This window comes from Chelmon rostratus, chromosome 1 (assembly GCF_017976325.1).
Source record: "Chelmon rostratus isolate fCheRos1 chromosome 1, fCheRos1.pri, whole genome shotgun sequence".
Classification (NCBI taxonomy): domain Eukaryota; kingdom Metazoa; phylum Chordata; class Actinopteri; order Chaetodontiformes; family Chaetodontidae; genus Chelmon; species Chelmon rostratus.
The window spans coordinates 16321768-16344856 of NC_055658.1; the positions used below are offsets into that span (position 1 = coordinate 16321768).

At 41.0% G+C, this 23089-nt stretch overlaps 1 protein-coding gene across 2 annotated transcripts in view; it reads right to left on the reverse strand.

The window, feature by feature from the left end:
• Positions 1–16157: 16157 nt before the first annotated feature.
• The window catches only part of zfhx3 (zinc finger homeobox 3), a 94152-nt gene continuing 87220 nt past the window's right edge, over positions 16158–23089 (reverse strand). For both annotated transcript variants that reach the window (XM_041943289.1, XM_041943279.1), the window contains exon 10: positions 16158–22851. In XM_041943289.1, coding sequence (XP_041799223.1) covers positions 21104–22851 — 1748 coding nt within the window. In that variant the 3' untranslated portion in view covers positions 16158–21103. The remainder of the gene's footprint in view (positions 22852–23089) is intronic.

Below are 23089 nucleotides of genomic sequence, written 5' to 3' on the forward strand. Positions count from 1 at the left end.
GTTAACAAAAAGGCGATGGCCCTGCACGTGTGGAAAGGCCTCAAAGACACAACCTGCTACAGGAACCTTCCCACTGCTCTGTGGAGAACTAACAAACCTTAACAGCTGGTTTGAGAAGCCCGGACTTATGCCTCAACCCTGCTCTATATCAAGAATGACCAAGAAAGACCCAGGCCACGCTGGCTTCTCATTGTCCTGTCTGCAACCCTGTGCTGACCAATGTGTTCCTGTCACATACAGATCTGCAACAGAGCGGCAGGTGAGGTTGGGGAAACTTTTATCCAGTACCCATACAGTCAGTAAGGCTCTTGCCCTGGATGTGGGCTCCCTCTCTTCTCCCTCTACAACAACCACTGCACCTCCTACCTGTCTGTCATGGGATGAAATACTGTATATAAACAAGACAGAAACAATTCTAACACACGAACTGGAATTCATAAAAAAACACAACAACATGTGAGTGTGTGCAACTCATGCATACTTGAAATCATTTCATGTTAGCATACATGGCCCTTGGGTTTTGCAAATGATGCAATGTTCATCGACTTCATGTGAGACAGAGAGAAGTGTGCATGACACCATGATGTTGAACACCCCTCTGCTGCAGTAGCAATTACAATAATAACAGTAATAATGAACACACTAAAAGCTGTGGAGATTATGGTGTGCTGGTGAGGAGTGCTGGGACACTTACCATACCCAACACTGCTGGTCAGGGAAATTTTGTGTGCTGTCAATCCCCTGGGAAAATAAATGGGACTGCAACAAAGACTTCATCACAAAATATGCCATGCAGAGGATGTTTCCCCATGCCGGCGGACAAACTTCATCCTACCACGGAGGTGTACTGTAGCAATTACAATCCATGTTCGGATTGCCCACCAAACAGGACAAGGGCAGGTTACAATGGCAAATCAGGACTGCCCATGCAGCCCCCAGGCCTTGCACGCCTTTTGAATTAAGAAATGAGCAGAGAAAATCATCACAGGCTCCCCATATCCTGGCCACAAATTGATTGACCTTCTCCTTCTGGCAGGCACTGCAGACCACCGCACAACAAAGCGAACAGTTTGTTCTCACAGGCCATCAAAATCACGAGCAGTTAACTCAGCAATGTAAAGTCTGAACTCGGACACTGTTTTCAAAAAATCCTGCTATTACTGTGCAATTTCCATCATATTGTGCTTGTGCTATACTTATGGACACTTGTACATAAAATGCATAGTAAAATCACTTTGACATACAGTATAGACTGCATGTCTGTTTATCTCCCTGCAGAGGAACTGACAACTAGAGTTAAATTACTTGCATGTGTGAACATACAGGGCCATTAAAATTGATTGATTCTGATCTTATTTATTAATGAAAGTATGAATGCCCATGTCGTCGACAGTGTTTCAGGAACTGGCAGAAGTCAAAACATCAAGGCTTTGTGTCATTAATGGTGGAAATGAGGAGGCAAATGGTTTTTCTCTGTGGCTGGGGAACAACAAATAAGATGGAAGGATAAGGCAGGTGACTTGGTGAGTCGATTACAAGATGCGTGAAACCAAAGCTCTTGTTTTGTACCTAATTTGTTCACACAACTCCTTACAGCCACAGTCTGTAACTGCCCTCTGTTGGTGCCCTGTGTTGAAACAGTTTTTCCACCTCTTGCTTTGTTTACACTGTGATTTATTGGTTTGAGATTGAAGATTGGTTTGAACATCTCTCTTCAGTCCACAATACTTTTAAAATACAGTTGTCTCCCATCCACCTCCCTGGTCTCAACCCAGTCTTCGGGGAGTTAAATAGTGTCAAGTGAAAAAAAAGAGAAGCACACATTAATATATGGGTGCCAGCATTCTTGAAGTTCAGGTTTAGGATCTGTTTGCCGCATTGCAAGTTTGAATAACTGTATAGTGGCAGCACATGGTTTGAACTATTGTCCCTCGTATACCACGCAGTCACTCTGGCCATTCATAGCAGTCACGGAAAAACGAAAGCTGAGGATCTGAATTTGCATTTTGAAGAAATATCTGCTCCATGCATAGCTGTTGAGGCTGTGTGCTTTGTTGTGTGTTATAGCAGGAGAACAGTGTGAATGTGGTTGCAACTTTGGCAACATTTTGGTATCAATATTGTAGCATAAAAATAGAAAATTATGGACTGAAGCACTGTTAACAGCATCTATAGGTTTCTGAAGCCGCTTGTAGCCTTTAGATTTTTTTTTCTGTCTTCTCAGTTACTGCAGGCATAAAATTAGCTACATTTTGTTAAGGGGGATGGAGCCTGAGTAGAGCTGAGGTGAGATGCGCAGGTACACTACAGCTGATGGATGTAATTGGGAGATAAACTCCTGCAAATCAAGCAAACACACCCCAAAAGTTTTATTTCATCCTTGTTATCTTCCAGAAGGAACTGTGGCTCTCAAATCTGGCACAGACACACGCAACAGAAGTCAAGTTTTGAGAGCTGAACCTCTGGAGGAAAAAATACTGTTTTCTTGTTTAAAGAGAAAAGAGGCTTCCCCCCTCTGCCTGCAACACAGTCACTCTTTTCAGAGACAGCATCTAGCTGCCATTAGAGGAACTGCATGCTCACTAGAAAGCAGCAGCTGTGCTGGATGTGGCTTCAGCTCTTACAAGTATGAATGTGGCTGCAACTGCCATAGTTATAGTGGATCTGAGTGTTCATGACTGTGTGCTTTGTAGACAGTTTGATTTGAGAGAGAGCTGATTTAGCAATGCATACTTCAGTGCATGAATAAATAGATGTTGTGCTGTTCATATTTTATATTTATTTCGATAATAATGCCCCGATCTGTGAGCACCCTTTCTGGACAGCTCTGGCCTCTTCTTCCTAAATTTCCTTATTGGACGTTCACAGTTCTTCTGTTATTTGATACTAGTAATGCTAAATGGAGGCAAAGTCAGATGAGGACAAGGAGAACCTTTCTGCTGACTTTTGTAGGTTATCGTCTACATCTGCTCAGAGTTAGCTGGAATTCATAGATTTTAAGTCTGTGTGTATGTGTGTGAAAGAAGGGTGGATTATCAATCTGCTTTATATTTGAAAGTAATTAGAATTCTTCATTTCTCTTTGAAGCCCCGCAGAAAGACGCAGGGTGGTGGTGGTGGGGGTGACAGGTTAATTGAGGAATAATACCCTTCAGAATGATGGATTTTGGTGACTTGAGATGTCAGAATCCATTATAGGAAATTTAAATTTGCAATTAAAGTGGGAGGTTGGGTGCAGAATTCTTTCATTTTAATTCCCCCTTGCTTCCTCCCCTGTTATTATTAATGTTCTGCATTAAATGGCCAGGCCCTCCGTTCTCTGATTTGGCACTCACCCACCATCCAACACAGTTTGCCAGAATGAGGCTTAATTAATGAACTCATACATACTGCAAATCAAACAGGTTTTTTTTTATTCCAGAATAGGGACAGCAGACTAGAGGGACATTTTGTGAGGTAACTGAATATAAGCAACTCACCATGTTGAGAAAAAGAAATGAAAAAACATTCAAGCTTCAACATATCTGCCCCCACATTTGAGATACAGCTTAATCTTTCTTTTTATTTCCTGTGCTGAGGACTTTTTGAAATGTGATATTTAATCTTAGTCAAGTCAAACCTTGTAATCTTTGGCTTGTGGCCCATGTAAACTCACTTTCACAAGACAGATTCACTGGTGAAGGACAAAGACTCTAATGTGAGGCCGATAAGCAGTTGACTATCGGTGATAACACTTCTGTAACACTTCACCTGTTTACACAGCTCATATCCGAGGAATTTTAAGCATTGTATGTCAACACTTGTGTCAAGGAATTTCTAATGTCAAAACTTTATCACCTGCTACTGACTAAATAGTGAGTATATATCCTGTTGCGCATCTGATTCTACTCCACAAATTACATTTCCAATTCAAATCGTTCAATGTACACTTCAAGGTGTTATTCGTTATGCACAGCTTTATTTTTAGACACTGGTGAGAAGTCACAGCAAGATTTGGTCATTTGTCAGAAGTTAATTCAAGAAATCAAATGTTTGTCAGTGCAGCAGATGAATCTTGTCTCTTTATGTTCACTTTGTGAACATAATGTTTTGTGAAATATCAAACTATACCATATTTGAAGCTGCAACACCAAGTGGCTGAAGAAAATAAAAAATGACATAGAATACAGATGGAGGTTGTTTAACATAAAGACCTTCGCTGTGTGAACAATGAAGACAGTTAACTTTGAGTAAGAATAAATAAACAAAATAAAAACATGGGCTTCACATTCACAGTAAGGCATTAACTGGTGCAGGGAGTATTGTCTTTGTGCTTTAACAGCCCGGAAAGAAAAAGGACTGATGTACAATATTTGGTAAGCATTGTCAAAATTGAGGCGGTGGGTGAATAAATTCAGCATCTCTGTTTCCCTGTGAGGACTATCAGCAGCAGCAGCACATTAACGCCACTATCAGCTACTATATCACCAGTCAAAGTGACAAATGGCGGACAAGCGCCTCTCAAATATTCAGGGAGGGTGGAGTAGTGCAGGGGTGGTAATGGGTGATAGTGTTTTTCTCTATTTGGCAGGAGGACTTGGTGTAAAATTTGGGGAGAGAGACGGTGGGAGTGAAAAAAGAGCAGCTTTTAGAGTCTGTATGTTTGCACGACTACATGACATGCATCTACATGTTTTAGAGCCGAGAACGAATTATTGTCTTATTGTCCTTTCTCTGCACTCCCCTCTCCCTCTCACCCCCCCACACACCCCCTCATCTCCCCCATCATTCGGACAGCTGGAAACAGAATTCATCCGATTCGTTCTGCTGCTTTTCTCTCTCCCAACTGCCCCATTCCCCCCACCATTCCCCAGTCCCCCTCACTGTCGTAATAGGATCTGCAGGAATCATTCAAAGGCTAGATATAATTTACTGCTTGCCGTGCACAATACCCCCTCCCACTCTCACCCCCTTTCACAATCGCACAAGGTGCCCTGCGGATGAACTAATCATACTTGAAATATTATTTCTGCTTCTTATTCCTCCATTTTATGAACAGCTCCCTTTTATGGTGCAATGGATTTAACCCCTGCCTGGTCACACTCACGCCAGTCTGTGCAGGAAGAAAGAGGGTGGGTGGGTGGTGTGGGCGGAGAGAGAAAGACAGAAAAACCTTTTATATTTCTTTGTTTATGTTTCAGCCTTCTTGTTTGTTTTGATAAATTCATATTTTACCCAAACCTTGATTTCCCCAGGTGACGACTCACAAAAAAAAAAAAAAAAAACCACTACACAGCCAGGAGCTTCACCAACAAAACCATAAAAACTATTCCACTGGGCTCTTTTACCCATAATCCCCTTGCTCTCTTTATGCAATCCACATATTTGGACAAGTAACTCCTCTTCATTCATAATATATACACCACTGTAAATTCTCTCATGCAGAACAACTAGTATTAGCATACGGGCTGTGTGGCATATCAGAAATATAAATTTGAAACCACTGAAAAAATGTTCTTCCTCGTGTAAACTGTGACGGACCTTATAGCTTCCCTTTGAAAAATGCCACAGGCTCAGTATGCAAGCGTTCAGTCTAGTAGTTTTTATTTGAGTCATTTAGCAATATGATATGGTTGAATGCCAGACAGAGAGAGACAGATCATGGGCCGGCACAGTTTGGTGAACAGTGGAAAACTGATAGACTTTTCTGAAATTCTATTGATTTGGCACTTCGTCCATTGATCTCTTGTGGGACGAGAGGTCTGGATTAGAATTAATGTCCTCTGAACATGTTGAGGACCTGACACCATGAAATAATTGCCTGAGACTTGTTTTTTTCTTCAAACTTGGTTAATTGAAGAGAACTGATTCATGGCGAACACATAATTATGAACACTAAAAAATCCTCATGCAAATGTATTTTGTCAGTGACTTCAGAATTAGAGCCAGGAGAGCATAGTCGAACCTTTGCTAGTAAAGGGATATGTAGTAAAAAACATGGTTCCCTTAAAAACCCAAACTGTTAAATGCAATCAAAGGAATCAAATTAGTCTAGATGATCCAAAACATATTTTTCCCTTAGCTGACATATTTAACTGCATAGTTTGTCCACCAGGGAGCACTGACAAGTTTTTTTGTTTTTTTTTTTGTAAATTGTAGTGTTCTCCTCAGTAAAAAGTAATTGGATTTAAAAAAAATCTTAAATATCGATATTGATATTGGCTTCAAACACCCAGTATCTGTCGGGCTATGCTACCTTACCTTATTGAAAATCTGAGACCTGTGTAGCTGACATACAGAGCATCATAAGGCTTTTGTGCCTGTTGAATAGCCCAAGTATTTAATCTTCCTTTGAATGGAGTGACACCAGGTTTTTCATTGTAGTTTCAGTGATTCATAAGTAGCAAACAGACCATGTTGATTACAGATTTAATGAGGCAGCTGGACACCTGGCGACTTAATCCATTAGTGACTTTAAGCCAGAAACCATCAGGATGTTGTCATGATACCCTCTGTTCATTTTTTGGTCCTATTTTCTCTCTGCATTAAAGGTATCCTGTGGAGGTAAACAAACACATTTTTTTTTTATCATTCAGCACATTACTGCCACCAACTGCCAACCGTCAAAAGCTCAAATGGTGTTAAAATATTTCCACAGAGTGCTGTTAAGCACAGTTTCCTTTTGCTTCATTCTGTATGTGATCACTGTTGATGAAATCAGCGCTGTGGACTGATTGTAGATCGGTGTCCGTCCATGACTGCGGTCATTTGTCTGTCCATTGTGGATTTGTCTCTGATTCTGAGAATGATGCATCTCACCAATGCATTTCCATGTCTTTATCGACTTTTCAAGTGTCTGTCCATGTGTTCCTATACAAAGAATATGCAGATCTAATACTTTTGATGTCTGACTGTGGCAGATGATGAATTGCTCCATTGTCTTTCAGCATTTTCTGCTGTGTCTAAATGGAAATACTGCAATCACAGGGCAAAATAATAATTGGCTATGAGGTGAGCTGCAGCATTGTTGTCTTTTTCGTTAATAATTTTTTTCTTCACAATTAACCTGCTTGACTAGATGGAGTCCATAAGTAATTAGCCTAACTGCACATTTTCACAAAATGGCTTGCACAACCTTTTCAAGGGGTTGTCAAGAGGAAGAAAAGTGCAACAACCCTTGAAATGTTCTCTTACCACTACTGACTGCATTTTTTACACAGACCTCGCATCTGCTGTAGTAGACAGAAGCAACAGATTGTCTGCACTCCTTCATTTGGATGCACACAGACATGCAATCACAAACATATCAAATCATGTATTCTGTGCTGAGTACTGGCTCAGCAGACAGAGAGATGTAGACAAGGTGATGGTGAGTGAAAGGAGAGACAGAAGGTAAAGGAGTAGAATAAGTACAGGGAAAGAGAGCTAGAAAGGCAAAGAGGGAGAGAGGCAGACAGAAGGCAGCTATCAGCTGTTCACTTGTACTTAGGGAGCACATTTACTTTCCATTGATTTCCAATGCTTTAGTCAATTTCCTGTCACTTTTCATTGCAAGCACATGTGATCTCAGTTTAGCTGCTTGCAGGAAAAAGGACAAAGTCCAAAATGGATATTTTAGAGCGTCTATAACACAACTGCTACAGGCTCTGGGTTTCTTGTCTGCAAAATCTAATATTACTCTTGGCAGGTGAAAAAGAGGTATTTAGCAACAAGTTGTTGTTGTTTAGTAGTCAACCACTTTATAAAACAACCAGTGTAAAACTGTTACTGTGTAACCCGCAAACTGTTCACTGTAGGAAAGTGGATACAGTAAAAGTAAAAACAGTAAAACTCCTTAAAGCATATCGCACCAGATGAAACTCATATATCTCCATACAAAAAGTGACCAGTCAACAGACTGCTCAATAACAGATGTGGTGCCAAGCAGATCCCATGAATCACGAATCTACGGAAGCTTTTTTTTTTTTTTTGGTAAAGTTCACTGCTTTTTTCTTTATCTTCGTCTCTGCATCTTTTTTTTTTTTCTTCTGAGTAGCAGTTTCTTTTGTGACTATTTTCTGTGCATGTAGCGTACAGGTTTGATCTGTATTCCATTAGTTTTTTCAATCTCCCACATCTTTTGCTGTTTTTCTTTAATGCAAATACTCATTCACCTAGTTTTTATTTTGGTCTTCTTTTTTTTTCTTCCTGCCGTCTGCCCTCAGAGAGCATTGCCAACTTAATATTCAGTTTGAAATAGCACAACTCCAAACAAAGGGCATTTTTTCCCCCAGCACATCTGCTTGTGAGGGAGACAGGCCTTAACACCTGGAAGTAATAAAAGACCAACACTGAGAGAGAAAATAAGGTAGGATTATTGTTCTGTGTGAGGAAGAGATTATGTTCAGAGAAAAGACAGTGAGGCATGCGGCTACACTTTCACCTCAAACAACGGGACTAGAAAGCAGCCGCTGATTAAAACTGAAATGAGCGGAGAAAGAACATTTGAAAATGACGCAGACTTTCATGGCGAGACAACAAGTAGAAAGCTTTATCTTTAATGGAAATAAAATAGACTGGAATATTCCAAAGCTCCTGCAGTACTATTACTCAGTTACAATGTCATTATCTTAAACAAAATGATACTAGCTGAGAGAAAACTGCGTAGCATTTTCCCAGTTTTGATGAGACTCATTTGTTGCACTCTTTTTTCTCTGCTCTGCATTGAAGATGTTGTGCATTTGTCAGCTTTCTTTTCCTTCAAACTCAATCAGCCTGTAATTTCATCAGAGTTGTACAGAAAAATGAGAGGCACAGGATGTTATCTTACTTTCCATCAAAACTATCCTAATGAACTTCCTTTCAGACAGATATTTACTATAAACACCTTACTAAAAACGAACCACATTTCTTATTTCGCATTCTAAAGCACAGTCAAATGAATCCAAACGATAGAAAATGCATTTCTAATCATCTGAGAGCCAAGGCATTGGAGAGGACAAAACAAGTAGAAGGAATGCTTTAGACAGGTAATTTCTCTGTGACATCCAGACACCTATTTCCATTTGCAGGCCTACATCAAAGCACTGGGCTGCGAGAAACATACAAAGACAACAGCAAATGTGCCTCTCCCCAGGTATATGACCTAACAATGCCCCTGCACAGAGTATGTTGGCCCATAACATCCAGCACAATCCAAATAATCCACACAAAAACCAATTCAAACTGTGGAAAGGGAGTAAGGGATCCAGCGCAGTCTCTCCCTTTCTCATCGCTCTCCCTCATGTTGACTGGAATGACATTAGATGCCAGTGCTTGTTTGTGCTCTAATGACAAGTAAGAGGGGACTGCTGTCTCCATGGCAACAGTCAAGGCTCAATACATCATACCTCGTTACAGTAGTCATGCGGGGACGTTTGGTCAAAAATTAATATATCCAGTGAGGGGGAGAGGGAAAGAGTGTGTTGTGGGAAGATTGCCCAGCATTTGTTATATGAGTTTGATAACTGTAGCATTTAAATGGTGGCCTTATTAATTTCAAGCTGCCGCAGCAGGCGGCAGTTTGAGCAGTGACCTTGGCTCGATTCGTTGAGAGTGTCATGTCTGCACGAGGAAGATGGTGAGAAGGATAGAGAGGCAGGCCAAAGGATAGTGTGTGTGAGCATTAGTGTGAGTGAGTGTGTGTTGGGGGTAGGGCCGGGCTCAGGGCAATATGCTGCAGGTTAATTGCATATGATTCACAATTGTAGGAACTGTAGCACAGCAGATACAAATTCAAACTGTTCCAGTGTTTGTCTGTCTCCTGCCACAGTGTAGGTCCTGTTATATGAGCTTTGAAGAATGATGAGGAGAGAAGACAAATATGTGTTGGTCAGAATGAGACACAGCGAAGACACAGTTCGGGTCAGATGCACGACTCCAGCCTCCCCTAAAGCAAACCCATGCATTTTAATTCCACAGACCTTTAACATATATTCTGTCCAGACAGGTAAGGTGCAGCGCCGGCTCTGGAGGAACAAACCCAAATGAAACATCGGCAGCTGGCAAATAGAATAGCTGAATTTTCATGCAAAGAACAACCTGTTCACAAAGTAAAAGGTGTCCGTCTCTGAGCTCCCGTTTGGCTGTGTTCAACCTGACAGGAGAGCTTGCATCTGCCAAAAAAAAAGTGTTTTTGTTGTCTTTCACACATTTTCATTGCCTTTTTATTTTGCATTTGAAGTTTTCAATCACTTTGAGCAGGCCTTTGTGCTTCCCCTAAAATTATCTGGTAAACATAATGACTGTTTGATTTACACAATATGAAAAGCTACAATCCAAAATGTGCTCACGAGATAAGGCATGCTGAGTGACAGCCCTTTGAATAGCCAGACAGGGTAAATCAAACAGGGATCTGCCTTCCTGCAATATTCTCTTGTGGACTGACTACCTTTGCATGCTTGTTCATCTGGCAGACACTGTGATTGCCCCTTATTCATGTGGGAATAATTAGTAATGCACTCACTTGACAAAAAGGCCTCAGTAGGGCCCTGTTAGATTTAATTATGCGATAATCTCAGAAAGACAATAGTCGGTGATGATAAGAGAGTCATTCCTATTTGTATGTAATCAATGTTTAATATTTATCATTCAACAAGCTCTTATGGAGAAGGCCTTAATGAGGACTTATCTTCACTTGAGTCCCTCTTCAACATTTTCAGCTCTCTTTCCAATTGACATTTACTGACCTCCTGCAGAAGACAGAAGTGGGGCACTGCTGTTTCTCCCACAGGATCCGCTCGAATCTTTGAAATGTGTTCTTAGAGTGTTCTTGTTAAGGGTTAAATTGTTGATGTTAAATGGAATGTTGGATTCTGCTAGCTGCCTGCTAATTAGATTGTAATTACAGTAGTGCTTTGCGAGCCTGTCTGTTCCAATTAGAAACACTTTTGCGGCCAGTCTGCCTGACCTTTCTTTAAAAACTTCTCTACTTTAAATTAAAGGCAGATAGAAGGGGGTAAATGCTCCAAAAAAAAAAAAAAAAAAAAAAGGTTGTTCTGAATGGTCAAATTATCATGTCATGAATACCACGGAGACGCAGAAACACACATTACTCAAACAAAATATTGATTTTCTGCTCACATTCTCATTTTAGGAATACAAGTCACAATGTAGCATTTATGAGGGGAAAAAGGCAGCAGAGCACCAGTTTAAATGCAGGTGCACCATTTGGTAGGTGTCCAATGCTACCAATTCAAGCATATATGCTGAAATAATTACTATATATATTTTAATATATATATCATACAGCAGATATGTGTGTGCGTGATATGGAGTGAGGAATTGGACTGTGGCCCAGTGCGTTTTCAGCAGTGGTAGTGTGCCCTCCCTCTCACTGAGAGGAGCTCTCAGACTGACTGAGGAGTGTCTCAGGCATCCACAGCACACCTGGTCTCCATTATCTCTCCATTTCACAGGCTTGCACCCCCTAACAGGGCAGCCTGGGAATGGGCCTGGCTCTTTCATCTTCCCATCATTATAGCAGCCAGCCCAGGGTCAGGGCCCAGTCTGACAGGCATTCCAGCAGCAATACACTACAACTGATTTTGGTTAAGGTTTAAAAAAATACAAAACCTAAGTCAGTGAAATATTAATAAGAACAAGTCTCAAAGCAATTATTGTATTAAGAATTCTTCTCAGAGTTGACATTCTCCCCAAAGCTATGTGAAATATGACGCTGCACCTCAAAGCTGTGCCTCCCGCTTCCTCAACAGCATCACCTTCCCTCACCCATGCCTTAAACCCAAGCCTCCTTTGTGTACTCTGTCTCGCTGGAACATACATAGATACACAGTTATTCTACTGTTTCCTGACAAACACACAGGAAAGATTACGAGAAATTTTTATTTCTTATTTTTACAAACCTTCCAATATGAAAGTAGTGTTTACAAGTGTGTGGAGATATCATGCTGAGTGTGAGGTTTATTCTGTTGGTTTATCACTCTTAAATCTTGTCTGCAGAGGGACATTTGAAGACAGATCAAGGAGAGGCAAATTCTTTCCCTTCAGCTTTTTAACCGTTAAAGGGATTTAACAGACCCCTTCAGACAATCTGTGAAACACATTTGCGGAGGAAAGGATACACCACCTGATGGTTCAGGTCTGACATGGTCCACCCATTATCATTTTGCATATGAGAACAAAATGAGGTGTGATAATTGATCTCTCATGTACTTCAGCTCACTCTCTCACGACACTATCTGCGCAGCTTCATTTAAAGGCGAAAACACTCTCAGGCAGAGCTCACCCGAAGCCTTTTTAATGCATCATCACTTTGAGGTTACAGAAATGACACCACGAGAAGCACTTTGAAGTGAAGTAAAATTATCCCTTATTTCTGCCCCCACAAATGATTTATTAAGGGGTAAAAAAAAAAAAAAAGGGGGGGGGGGGGGGGGCAGACGAAGGATAGAGAAGGACAAACACATTCCCAGCACATATTCTCTTCATTACGAGTGAGGGGGGGAGCCGATCATTCAATTACTGACTGCCGTCACAGGCTAATATTCCTGCCTGTCAGGGCCCATTCTGGCTCAGTTTTGGTCAGAGTCCTTCTGATGGACCTCATTTCCTGTTAAACAGAACCAGAAGGTGCTGTGAAAATGGCGACACCTGATCCTGTGTTCGGGAGAAGGGAAATGCTTCGGCAAGGCCCGGAGCCTGCCAAGACACCCTCCGCACCTTCTCCAGCACAAATCCCATGCGGCTGGGAAGCCGGCGAGGTGGAGTTTAGGCAGAGGAGTTTCATAGGCCACTCACTGACGCAACACAGGTGGGGGCTAACTCCAATATGTACGTTGTGGAGTTTTTTTCCTCTCTCTAGGCATGCAGTATGAAGCGATGTGAAGATGGGTCAACCCCTTTTGGATCAGGAAACTTTAGGCTATATTTCAAAAGAAACTCCCTTTTAATTTTTTCATCCCATTCAATTTCTCTTTGATCCCCACTCACCCATCATTTCATCTGACAGATTAGATTGAATTAGCTTGACCTGTCCTCAAGGCTGTAGCGTTATTTGCCTTTGACGTCAATAGGGGGAAGAAGACGATGTAGCGAGGCAAAAAGGAACATGTGGGGGTGACGAGCGGGGAGGCGCAGTATGTATGAGATGTGGAAAGAAGAAGTACGTTGCTTTCAGGCTTGGCGGTGAAATTCCTGTTCTTCACAGCCATCTATGTTATTCCACCAGACTGTCTGTCAGGGGTTAGCCCTTGGCCGTTGCAGTGCGAGCTGCTCATGTGCAAAGCAGCCCAGCTTAGCTAGGTCTTTCATTGGCTTAGTCCCAAACGTAACCAGTCTGTCCACAGGATCTTGTGGTGACACACTCCAATTTGTTACTTCAATGCAGTTTAGGACAGTCTACACACAATTCTACATTGGACATTTTCCTAAAGCATTCAAGAGGTTTGGTGTTAGTGACACCAGTTGGCTTAAAGTCAGCATACTTTTGATGACTTCTCATCAAATTCCTCCTCATATTGTGCGATGCTGCAAGACAATTTGAGGTAGTTTCAGTGCATAACATTTTTGGGTGTTGGTGGACACTGTGGGACAGGCAAGTTGGCGGAGGTGACCCCCCTCTCTTGGCTAAGATGGAGGCGGATGTTCTGACCATAGTGGTGTGGAATTGGATGCTTGGATGTGTGCTGGCGTGGTTTCCCTAACAGCTTCTGCTCCTCATTTCTGCCTGTGTGGTGTCAAGTGTAACACCAACCTCAAGCCAAGCAACCATAAGACAGCCATGTTTTTTACTTAAGACAAGGGCCAAGATGACACAGCAAAGCCATGGCTTTTGTAGTCGTTTTGAATCATCCAACGTGTGTACCATTTGTTCCCTGCAATGGCTGAAAGCTGACACTGAAGAACTTTGGAAACCCCAACAAGCCATTATTCCAACAAAGCAAGGACTCAGACCTCAGCGTGGTAACACCACCCAGCTCGGGTCAGAGTGTACAAACAGAGTCTGTGATATTCTATCCAACAGAGCTGTGCTTGTCTTCTCTGCTACAAAAGAGAATATTCTGTGGTATGTCAGGGGGCTGTTTGGGATATGAAAAAGGTTGACTGGTCTAAAGAGACAGATGACTCTAGGAAGCTGTCAGCTCCACCTCTGACTGAAATGACTGAGTTAGTGGGGTGCATTGAGAATGGTAATTAAATATGGGGCCAAAGATTGGCAAGGTGGGCCCTGTACCTTGAGGCCAGGGGAGAATGGGTTTGGGAGCTCACATTGCCCAGGGCCTATGTTAGACTCAGGCACTAACCCAATTTCACACTATGTGACTGGGCCTGGGCTGTTTCAATGCAGCATCTGAGTGTGGGTGCCATCTGGTCCAGGCCTGTGAAGGAAATGGCCTTGCTTTTCACACTGATCGGATTAGGGTGTTTTTAATTCATTCGGGATGTGCCCTTGCGTGTTAATTGGCTCAACATGGCCAATGAATCTCGCCTGTTGCTTGACACAGGATGGCCTCTTCCTTAAACTCTCTTTAGTGGTTTGGTGCTCCTCAGGCTTTAGCTGTTTTCATATTACCCTTACAGAATGGCATCATTTTGACAAAGTTTATGAGAATGTGTTCAATGTTTAAAGAATATGGAGCAATTCAGCCATATCACATGGCCAATACACCACTTCAAAAGTCACATTAGAATAGTAGCAGGTCACTCCTTCAGGAAACATGTAACAAAAATGAGATGTCAGGTCAGTATATCGAACTAAAACCTGTCTGGACTGACAAAACAGGCTACATTTTAAATTACAAACAAAACTTTTTTAAAAGCTTATATAAAAAAGCTAAATAATGGTATGTAGGTATAAATTAGGCCTGCCTTAAATGAACATAGACCACATCGGTTTAACTGTATTCCCATGCAGTATTTGCTCTAAGAACTCGTAGGTGACAACAATGCACTTCAGCTTGCCAAAATGCTGATTCCAATGCAAAACATCACCAACAGGACTATAACGAGTAGTCATTATAGTCTTTCCCACCTCTGAGATGAGGTAAAACACCTATAAGTGACGCTATTTTAGGATCACAGTTTTCATCAACTTTTAACGGAAGCATTTCTTCTCTTGTTAAATCTTAGTCGGTATAATGCATCTCACTTTGGGTTACATTTCTCCAAGCTTCGCTCTCACTGCTTCTGATTACATTAGTTACACACAGCCACCTCTAATTAAGACGACGTTTACAACTGTTGCTTAAATTAGGCAAGGCCGCCCTAAAAATAGGCCTAACACATGGGCTGAATTTCAGAGGCTGAAGCAATCTGACAAGGTCACTCTGCATATTAATTAAAACAGTGTTATGTCATTGCAGTTTTAACAACACAGAAGATTTGAAGGTACATTTACATGCAGTAATGTCTTCCTGACTCTTGGTACAAATTGACTGTAAGAAATCAACGGGGGCTCACAAGTGTTGCTGAACAATGCCGGCCCCTCTTTTACTGTACCTGAATGTCTGCTGAAAATTCAATCTTGCTTAATAGGCAGAGCTGGACGTACTCTGTTTTCATTGGGAATGGTCCAAACTCCCAGGCCCCCTGAACTACACACTGCTTACTGTGCACTTTGTATCATTTTTCCAGAGTGAGCATTGGTGCATTTGAAAGGCAGAGGAAGGTTCAGACTCTGTAAAATATACTTGCCACTGAATCTGTCAGACAGGTAAACAACCTATGATGTAGCGAATGTTAGCCACCTAGGCTAAATTTGGTTGTTTATGTGACATAGCAACTGTCAGCACACTCACACGTCTCATGTGGTAATGTTTTACAAATATCCAGCAGTATTCTCTTTTGGTCTCGTCTCTTGGCGCAATCAGTGATCTTAAAGTAAACAAAGTTGTAAAGGTTTAGACTGTGTAAGCATTCTGAAAGCAAAAACACGTAGAACAAGCCATTATGGAATTATGTAAAGAGAAAAAAATGTACTTAGGTTAACTGTTAAGTATAAAAATTGAACTCATTTTAAAAAACAGGTTTTTGCAATGTGTGTGAATGTATCTACAATACAATGTCTACAAAATAGGCTTTAAGAATCACAGAAAAACTTTTCAGTTAACAGTAGAAATGCATTTCTTCAATTTTTTGCCAATGTCGACTGTAAGCGATCAAATCCCACAACACTCAAAGAGGAGTCCAAAGCAGTGCAACTTATGCTCATACTTTTTTAATGTATCACAATGAGCAAGAAACATACTTGATGAAATATTTTCAAAGGAGTATATTCAATTACCATCTACAATCAACTTAACTAGGACAACAAGGTTTTGTGACAAAAGTTTCTTTAAAAGTCTGAAGTTCCATGTGGTTGTGTATGTATGTTAGTTTCCATGTAATTTGGTACAGTTTGGAAATCTTCATCATATAATTACAGTAACAAAAAAGCTAACAAGACTACAGTATAGAAAAGACATCAAGAACAACATTTTTGGTTTAACTTGCTCTTTTTTGTACATTGCAAGGCTGTTTTTTTCTACCCTCGGATGGGCTGCCTGGAGCCACAGAGCCATGCTTATGAGGCTCGAAGGAGGAGTAATTCAAGGAAACAAAAAGAAAAAACTAAAAGCATAAAAAAACATTGTGGCACCAGAAGTCACAAAAGGAACAGAGAGCTCCAAGGAACAGTTCATCTTTGAAGTTGGAGCAAATGGTTGTTTGGTTGTTAGTTTGGTTGTTAATTTTGGTTAATACGCTTTTTTAGTGTAACTGCCTCTTTAAAAATGACAGCTTTGAGAACCCGTCCCCTCTCTCTGTTATTAATTTCTCTTTTTAGATTATGTAATGAACAGAGAGAGGGGTGAGCCGCCATTTGACTGGAGAGCTTAACTTGTCAACCAGAGACAAGCACAAGGAAATGAAACGGGTAGCAACATGAACTGGGAGAAATGAAGCAAGCATCTCTGTCCATCCTGTCCTGAAATTTGGAAAATGTCCATCAAAGAGCAGAAGCAGAGGCAGAGCTGGAGAAAGAAAGAGACAGACAGAAAGGAGAAAGAGGCAGCTGGAGCCACTTAAGTTCAGTTTCATCTAAGGACTTTCCTCTCTGTGTCACACATGTCCATTGGTTCCAGAGTCCATTCCCATTACAGAGTTGTCAGTAATCAAATAAGGAGGTGGTTTTAAAGCTGTTTTGAGCCTGCCTTTGGCTCCCATGCCCAGTTTTGGTGTGCCCACAGCCTCTCATGTCCTCCTAACGAGATCTCCAAAGCTCCCCAGAGTCCTTTTTTCTTTTCATTCCTTCTTCATCAAAAACAAACAAAAAAAAGGTTGATGTCTTGTTTTAAATATATCTATTTCTGTATACAGGTACACGTTCGTTTTCACAGTGGGCAAAAGATGACCTCTACAGCAAAACCTTGTCTTTATCGCTCTCTTTGTAAATGTCCATTAAAATCAAGTATCCCAATGTAAGTCAGTGGATCCAATTATCCACGATAGCGTTTTGTGCCACAATAAAATATACACTTATCTGGGACACAACTTGTAATTTCACTTCTTTTTGTTTCAACTGCATAAAGCTTTGGCCACATTCATATATTCAATCAAAGTAAAAACTGCTCAGTGCTTCGGTTTCATTATTCTCATTTCTGATCATTATTTCTAAAATTTGATTTTCTAAGTTTCAGTTACTCATTATCCAGCTTTGTGGTTCAGTTTGTTTTGGTGTGTAACATATAAAAAACACAAGGCAAACAAGAAAAAATTGAATTGATGCTGGCTCTTATGAAACAATCACTCATTCACTCACTCACTCACTTCATGCTGGCTGAATCTGATGTAGAGACCTCAACTTTGTCTTCCACAAAAGAGCCAAAAAGATTACACTTTGGAAATAAGAGAGCAAACAGTATCATTGAGACAATGAGTATAAAGAACATCATCACACCATAAAGTGGCCAGGTCATATTTTTTGTTTTCGTTTCTCAATTTTAGCAATTCAACTTAAAGCTAGTGTTAATTTATGATAAAAAGTAATATACAGAAACTGAAATAAAATACACTTAGAAGAAAATAACAATACATGTCTGACATTGTCTGAAATTAAAATAAAGCAAACATATTTGAGAAAAACTGTACAACTTAAGAATTTTCCAAAATAAGAAAGCACATAACAGTATTTCAGGGAACTGGACTTTAGAGAAATAGTAAGCTTGCAGACCAAATCTCCTGACTTTCAACAGCATGCTGCAGTATCAACACTAAATCACACCGCTCTGTAAGATGAAGCACTTTAAATACACTCTTGAGATTGTGCCGTGTAATCATTGGGGCAAATATGTTGGCTATACAAGAGTGGCCAAAAAGTAGTTCTTCACAAATTTAAATATGTCTTGGTTTTGGTTTAAAAAATAAAAGATTTTGTTCATTGGATCATCAGTGAGAGGGTGGGGGTACCTATGCACATCCATTTCCATTGCAATAAAATTAAGTGGGTGACTTCTTTGGGCATGAAAGCATCCTAGCAATCTGAAATCAAGGGACATCTTCAAAAAACCTCCTACTTTTTCCAGAAATAACGCTTTGGAATGAAGATGTCCCTCAAAAACCTGTAATCTATGTGTGGAAGTGGCACCCTGCAGACACGTGGGACAAGTCATTGGTGGATTTCCCAGGAAGAGGGCAACGACACCTCAGCAAAACAGCCATCATTTCCCTCTGAGACTAGTTGTATGTTGACTGGCATAAATGTTACTAAACCTATGAGACGCATCAGTACCAGATGTATTATATACATTTTTTGGTAACCACTATTACTTGCTTAACAAGTGAGCAACAACCTTGACTGGATGGAGGGATTTTCAGCAATGTTCCATGCCAGCACAAAATGACATATGGAGGTCACTTTGTTCAGTAACCAATGATGCAAAAAATTTACACAACAGTTTACAGTCACTTTAAAAATGAGAAAAAAAATAGATTGTGACAATTAAAAGCAACTAAATGAAATATGATCAGTCCTTGCTTAAGAAAATCCATTGTGATATTTGGAATGCACTGTTCTTTACAAACGTTATAGATCATTGGCTTTAAACATTGGTCTGTTCAAAAAGAAAATCGGCAAAATGTCCTTTGGAACATATATTCACAGTCTTCAAAGTTCCGTTTTTGCAACAAGAAAAAAAAAAGGTGTTGCAGAGGCAAGAAATTGGTTTATTGTTTGTTTTAGTTAAAGCTTAGCCAAAAGCAAAATGAGCATGCATCTAGTTACTCTTTTTTTCTTTCAAAATTCTACATTAGCAGCAAAACGTATGTCCTTGAAGACCAGACCTTATACATTTTCTTAAAAAAATGGACATTTGAATGTGACAAAAGAGTCAAACAAAGATTAATAACCTCTATCTTACAAACTGCAATGGCTCTGTAACGGTGCTACTCCACAATGCAAGGACAAGGGCCCTTTTTGGTTTTTGGTATTTACGTAAAAAAGCCACCTGTTTGCTTGCAAAGAAGCAGAAACGGCAACTCTGATGCGTACTCCTTTATCTTTTAAAACTTTGTTTTCTTTCCTCTAAAAACAGCAACAAATTCTCAAGTATAAAGAAGCCTCTTTTCTCATATTTATGCACCAATGGTGAAAGTGTTTAGTCTTTGGATTTTCTTTTTGTCTTAAAGCGTGAGAATTATTATTAGTATTCTTTTTTCATTTTCATTTATGACAACAAAAATGTCAAAATGAAATAAAGACTGTAGCCACACTACATGAAGAACAAAAGACCTGCTTTGTAGTGTACATATCTACAAACACAGGAGAGCAGAGAAAAATAAGTGCGAAGAGAGGAACAAGTAGAGTGAGAAATAGGAGTCAGACAGTGATAAGTGCACAAAGGTAACACAAAAATTAAATAAAATAAAACTTTCAATATTTCACCCAGGATCTTTTCTGTTTTGGTTGGCGCAATACCAACCAAACCATAAAATTTAAATAATTCTAAGAGGATCCTGCCTTGTCAGGAGGGGCATTTGGGTGAATGTTTCCCAAGAAGTTAAGAATAAGAAATAAAGTTGAGATAAATTACCTGTCCATAATCTAGTCTATCGGAATGACCAAGACAACATCAAATGAAGCGTCTTAAAGTTGGACAATACAAAAGCTAAATGTACACAAAGTTTTTTTCAACCTACCATACTGTTTAAATTCATTTCCAATGCAACAATCTACTTAACACCAAAAATGTTCATATCTATCATAAATACAGAAGGTTGTTTTTTTTTTTTTTAATCAAAACTCTTTATCGCCCGTTATTATGTCTGCAATGCTCTCCTTGTCTGGGTATACTGGGATTATGATCCTCCCCCCGCCCCCCTTTAACAGGATTTCTAATGTTACAATCAGCAAATCATTTACCCTTTTTGAATGCCCAGAATCAATGCCTTATTCAAATTTTATTCAACTTAAAACTATCTGTTATTAAATCAAGTTCTAAAAGAAAAAAAGCTCATCTCCTGTTGGAAACAAAAGGTGTAAAACATGGACTTCTGTAACAGAAAAACATCTGTGAGCTGTTGACCTGAGAATAAAATAGACATTACATTATTCTTTTTCTTTTGCAAGCCATTGGTATCTGAATGCTTAAATAGCAAGAAAACTGATAGACTATTCTCCCATACAGTACATACTGGCTTTTTGTGACTGTGCTATTAAGTAGAAATTATTACAAAACAAAGGGACAGCTTGTTGACGCATATTTCTTCAAAAGGGTTCTTGGGCCATTTGTCAACTTTGAGGCAGTCCATTGCCATACAGTACAGCATTCCTCTACCATTACCCCAAACGTAACTGCAGCGGTCTTTTCTATTCTCATATATTAGTATGCATGTATTTCAGTCGAGTAAAACAAAAACAAACAAAAAAAGAAAGTAAGAAAAAAAAAAAACGAAAACCAGCATGTTGATATGGGAAAACAATCCACTAACATTTAAATTTTTGGTTACAAGCTTTGGAATTGCAGTTAGTCTTTACACATCTTTTTCTGAAATTGGTTTGTATACTTTTAATGTATTTTTAACATTGCTGCTTTTTATGTTTTTTCCATTTGTGATTTTTTTTTTGTCTTTTTTTGGTGTTTTTTAAATATTGTCCATCACTGAAAGCTCTTTTACAATCTGATGGAGTCTGTTCCTACACTAGCAAGATTACTACAACTACTACTGTCTTTGACAAAGCCAGGCTGTTGCGGCTCCTCCGCCGTCCTGCCCAGCCTGTCTGCTGACTTCTGACTGCTGTCAGAGTCAGACTCGTCGGTAAAGACGTCTGTTGGTATCGAGGTCTGAACTCCTGAGGTGCTCAATGAACTTGAGGTAACCGTTGAAGGTGAGGACATTGGAGGAAAAGAGGAGGAAGAAGAGGAGGGACTGGCATTGGGCTTCCCAGCTAAAGCTCTGGAGAAAGGGGCCTGGGGCCATGGTTTGCCGGCAGCTGTGGTGTTGAGTGGGGTAGTAGAGGAGGAGCACAGGGATGAGGAGACAGCAGAGGATGGCATGGTGGCTGATGTTGTTGGCGGGGGAGGGGGGCTGCTGATGGGATGAGTGGCAGACTGCGAGGTAGATGCGGTGTTAGGATTGGGGAAGCAGGCTGAAGAGTGAGGTAATAAACTAGTAGCGTGCTCTTTGGCATTTCTGGCTGATCGTTTGATTGTTCTGTGTTTGTGCAATGCCGATTCCAGGTGTTGACTGAGTGCTTTTTCCCCATCCAACGTAGTGTCACAAGCCAGGCAGTCATAGAGACTTCCAGCCCCTGCACCTACGCCACCGGGGACACGCAGCAACATCTCTTGCAGGTTTGCCACAGACTGACCGAAAAAACAGTTAGATTTAAGGTGGGTAATAGCCGCTTCTTCCTTGGTGAAAACTGCTTGACACTTGCGGCATGCCAGTTTATACTGCACCTTGGGGACGATGTACTGGTCTAGATGGGGGTCCACAGCTTTGCCATCCATCTCATTCTGCTCAGAAGATACTTTATTATGAGAGGAGGAGGAGGAGGAGGAGGAAGAGGAGGAGGAAGTGGGGGGTTCACTATGGGGGTTGCCCTTTTGCTCCTCCGTTTTCACTGAATCTTTGGCAGACTCTTTACGATCCCCCAAGGTTTGTGGGGGAACTGGAGTTTGGCTCGCCTTGGGCTGCTGGATCTGTTGAAGCTGCCGCTGCTGCTGCTGTAGTGCCTCCTGCAAGCTCTGCTGATATTGCTGGTAATGCTGCAGCAGGGACCCTGGAGACAGGCCCATCAGTGCTTGTGACAATGCTGGGTTGTAAGGGAAGAGACTTTCCATACCATACATTGGCTGCAGGTAGCCCCCCTGGAGAGCCCCAGGGATCTGTGGGGTGTAATATGGGGAAAAGCCAGGCATGAAGTAGGGCAAGAACTGGTTTGTGAGGAGAGCTGTGGGGTCTGATGCCAAAGCAGCCTGCAGGGCCTGAAGTTGGGCAGGGTCTACCACGTACTCCATGCCAGGTGTGGGCATAGAGGTGGCAGGTACAGCTGTGTCTGGTTTCTCCTTCTTGGCGCTGGCAGCAGAAGTAGAAGGAGCAGGGGTGCTTCCAGTCGATGATGGGTTTGGGGGTTTCTCCGTCTTTTCCTTGAGCTTCTCCTTCTCTCGTACCCTCTCAGGATCACATTCTTTAGGGGGTTCAGGCCGGGAGCTGGACTGGGTGGTTGAGGATGTGGAGTTGGATGTGGAGGTGGGGCTTGAGTGGGAAGCAGACGTGTTGGTCTGGGCTGGGCTGGATGCGGCAAGAGACGATGAGGAGGGAGGCTTGTTGGGCAATCCGGATGTGGGGAGGCTCGGTGAGGGAACACTGGCACCAGGCATGTTCAGGAGGTTTGAAGGTTTTGGAGGAGTTAAAGCTGGAAATTTGTTAAATACAGACAAAAATGTAAGAATTAGTAGGTATATTTCTTTGGTGGATTTATAATTGTTTATGATTTTTTCAGCTACAACAAAATCAAATTGTTTCATTAGATCATATACACACAGAAAAGCAAAATGAAAGTTGGTATGTGAATGAAAAGCTCATGTGATCTTCACAAAGCCACAGTGAGTAATTTGTTCTCTCTATTGTGGCATTTGTGGGTCTAAAAATTA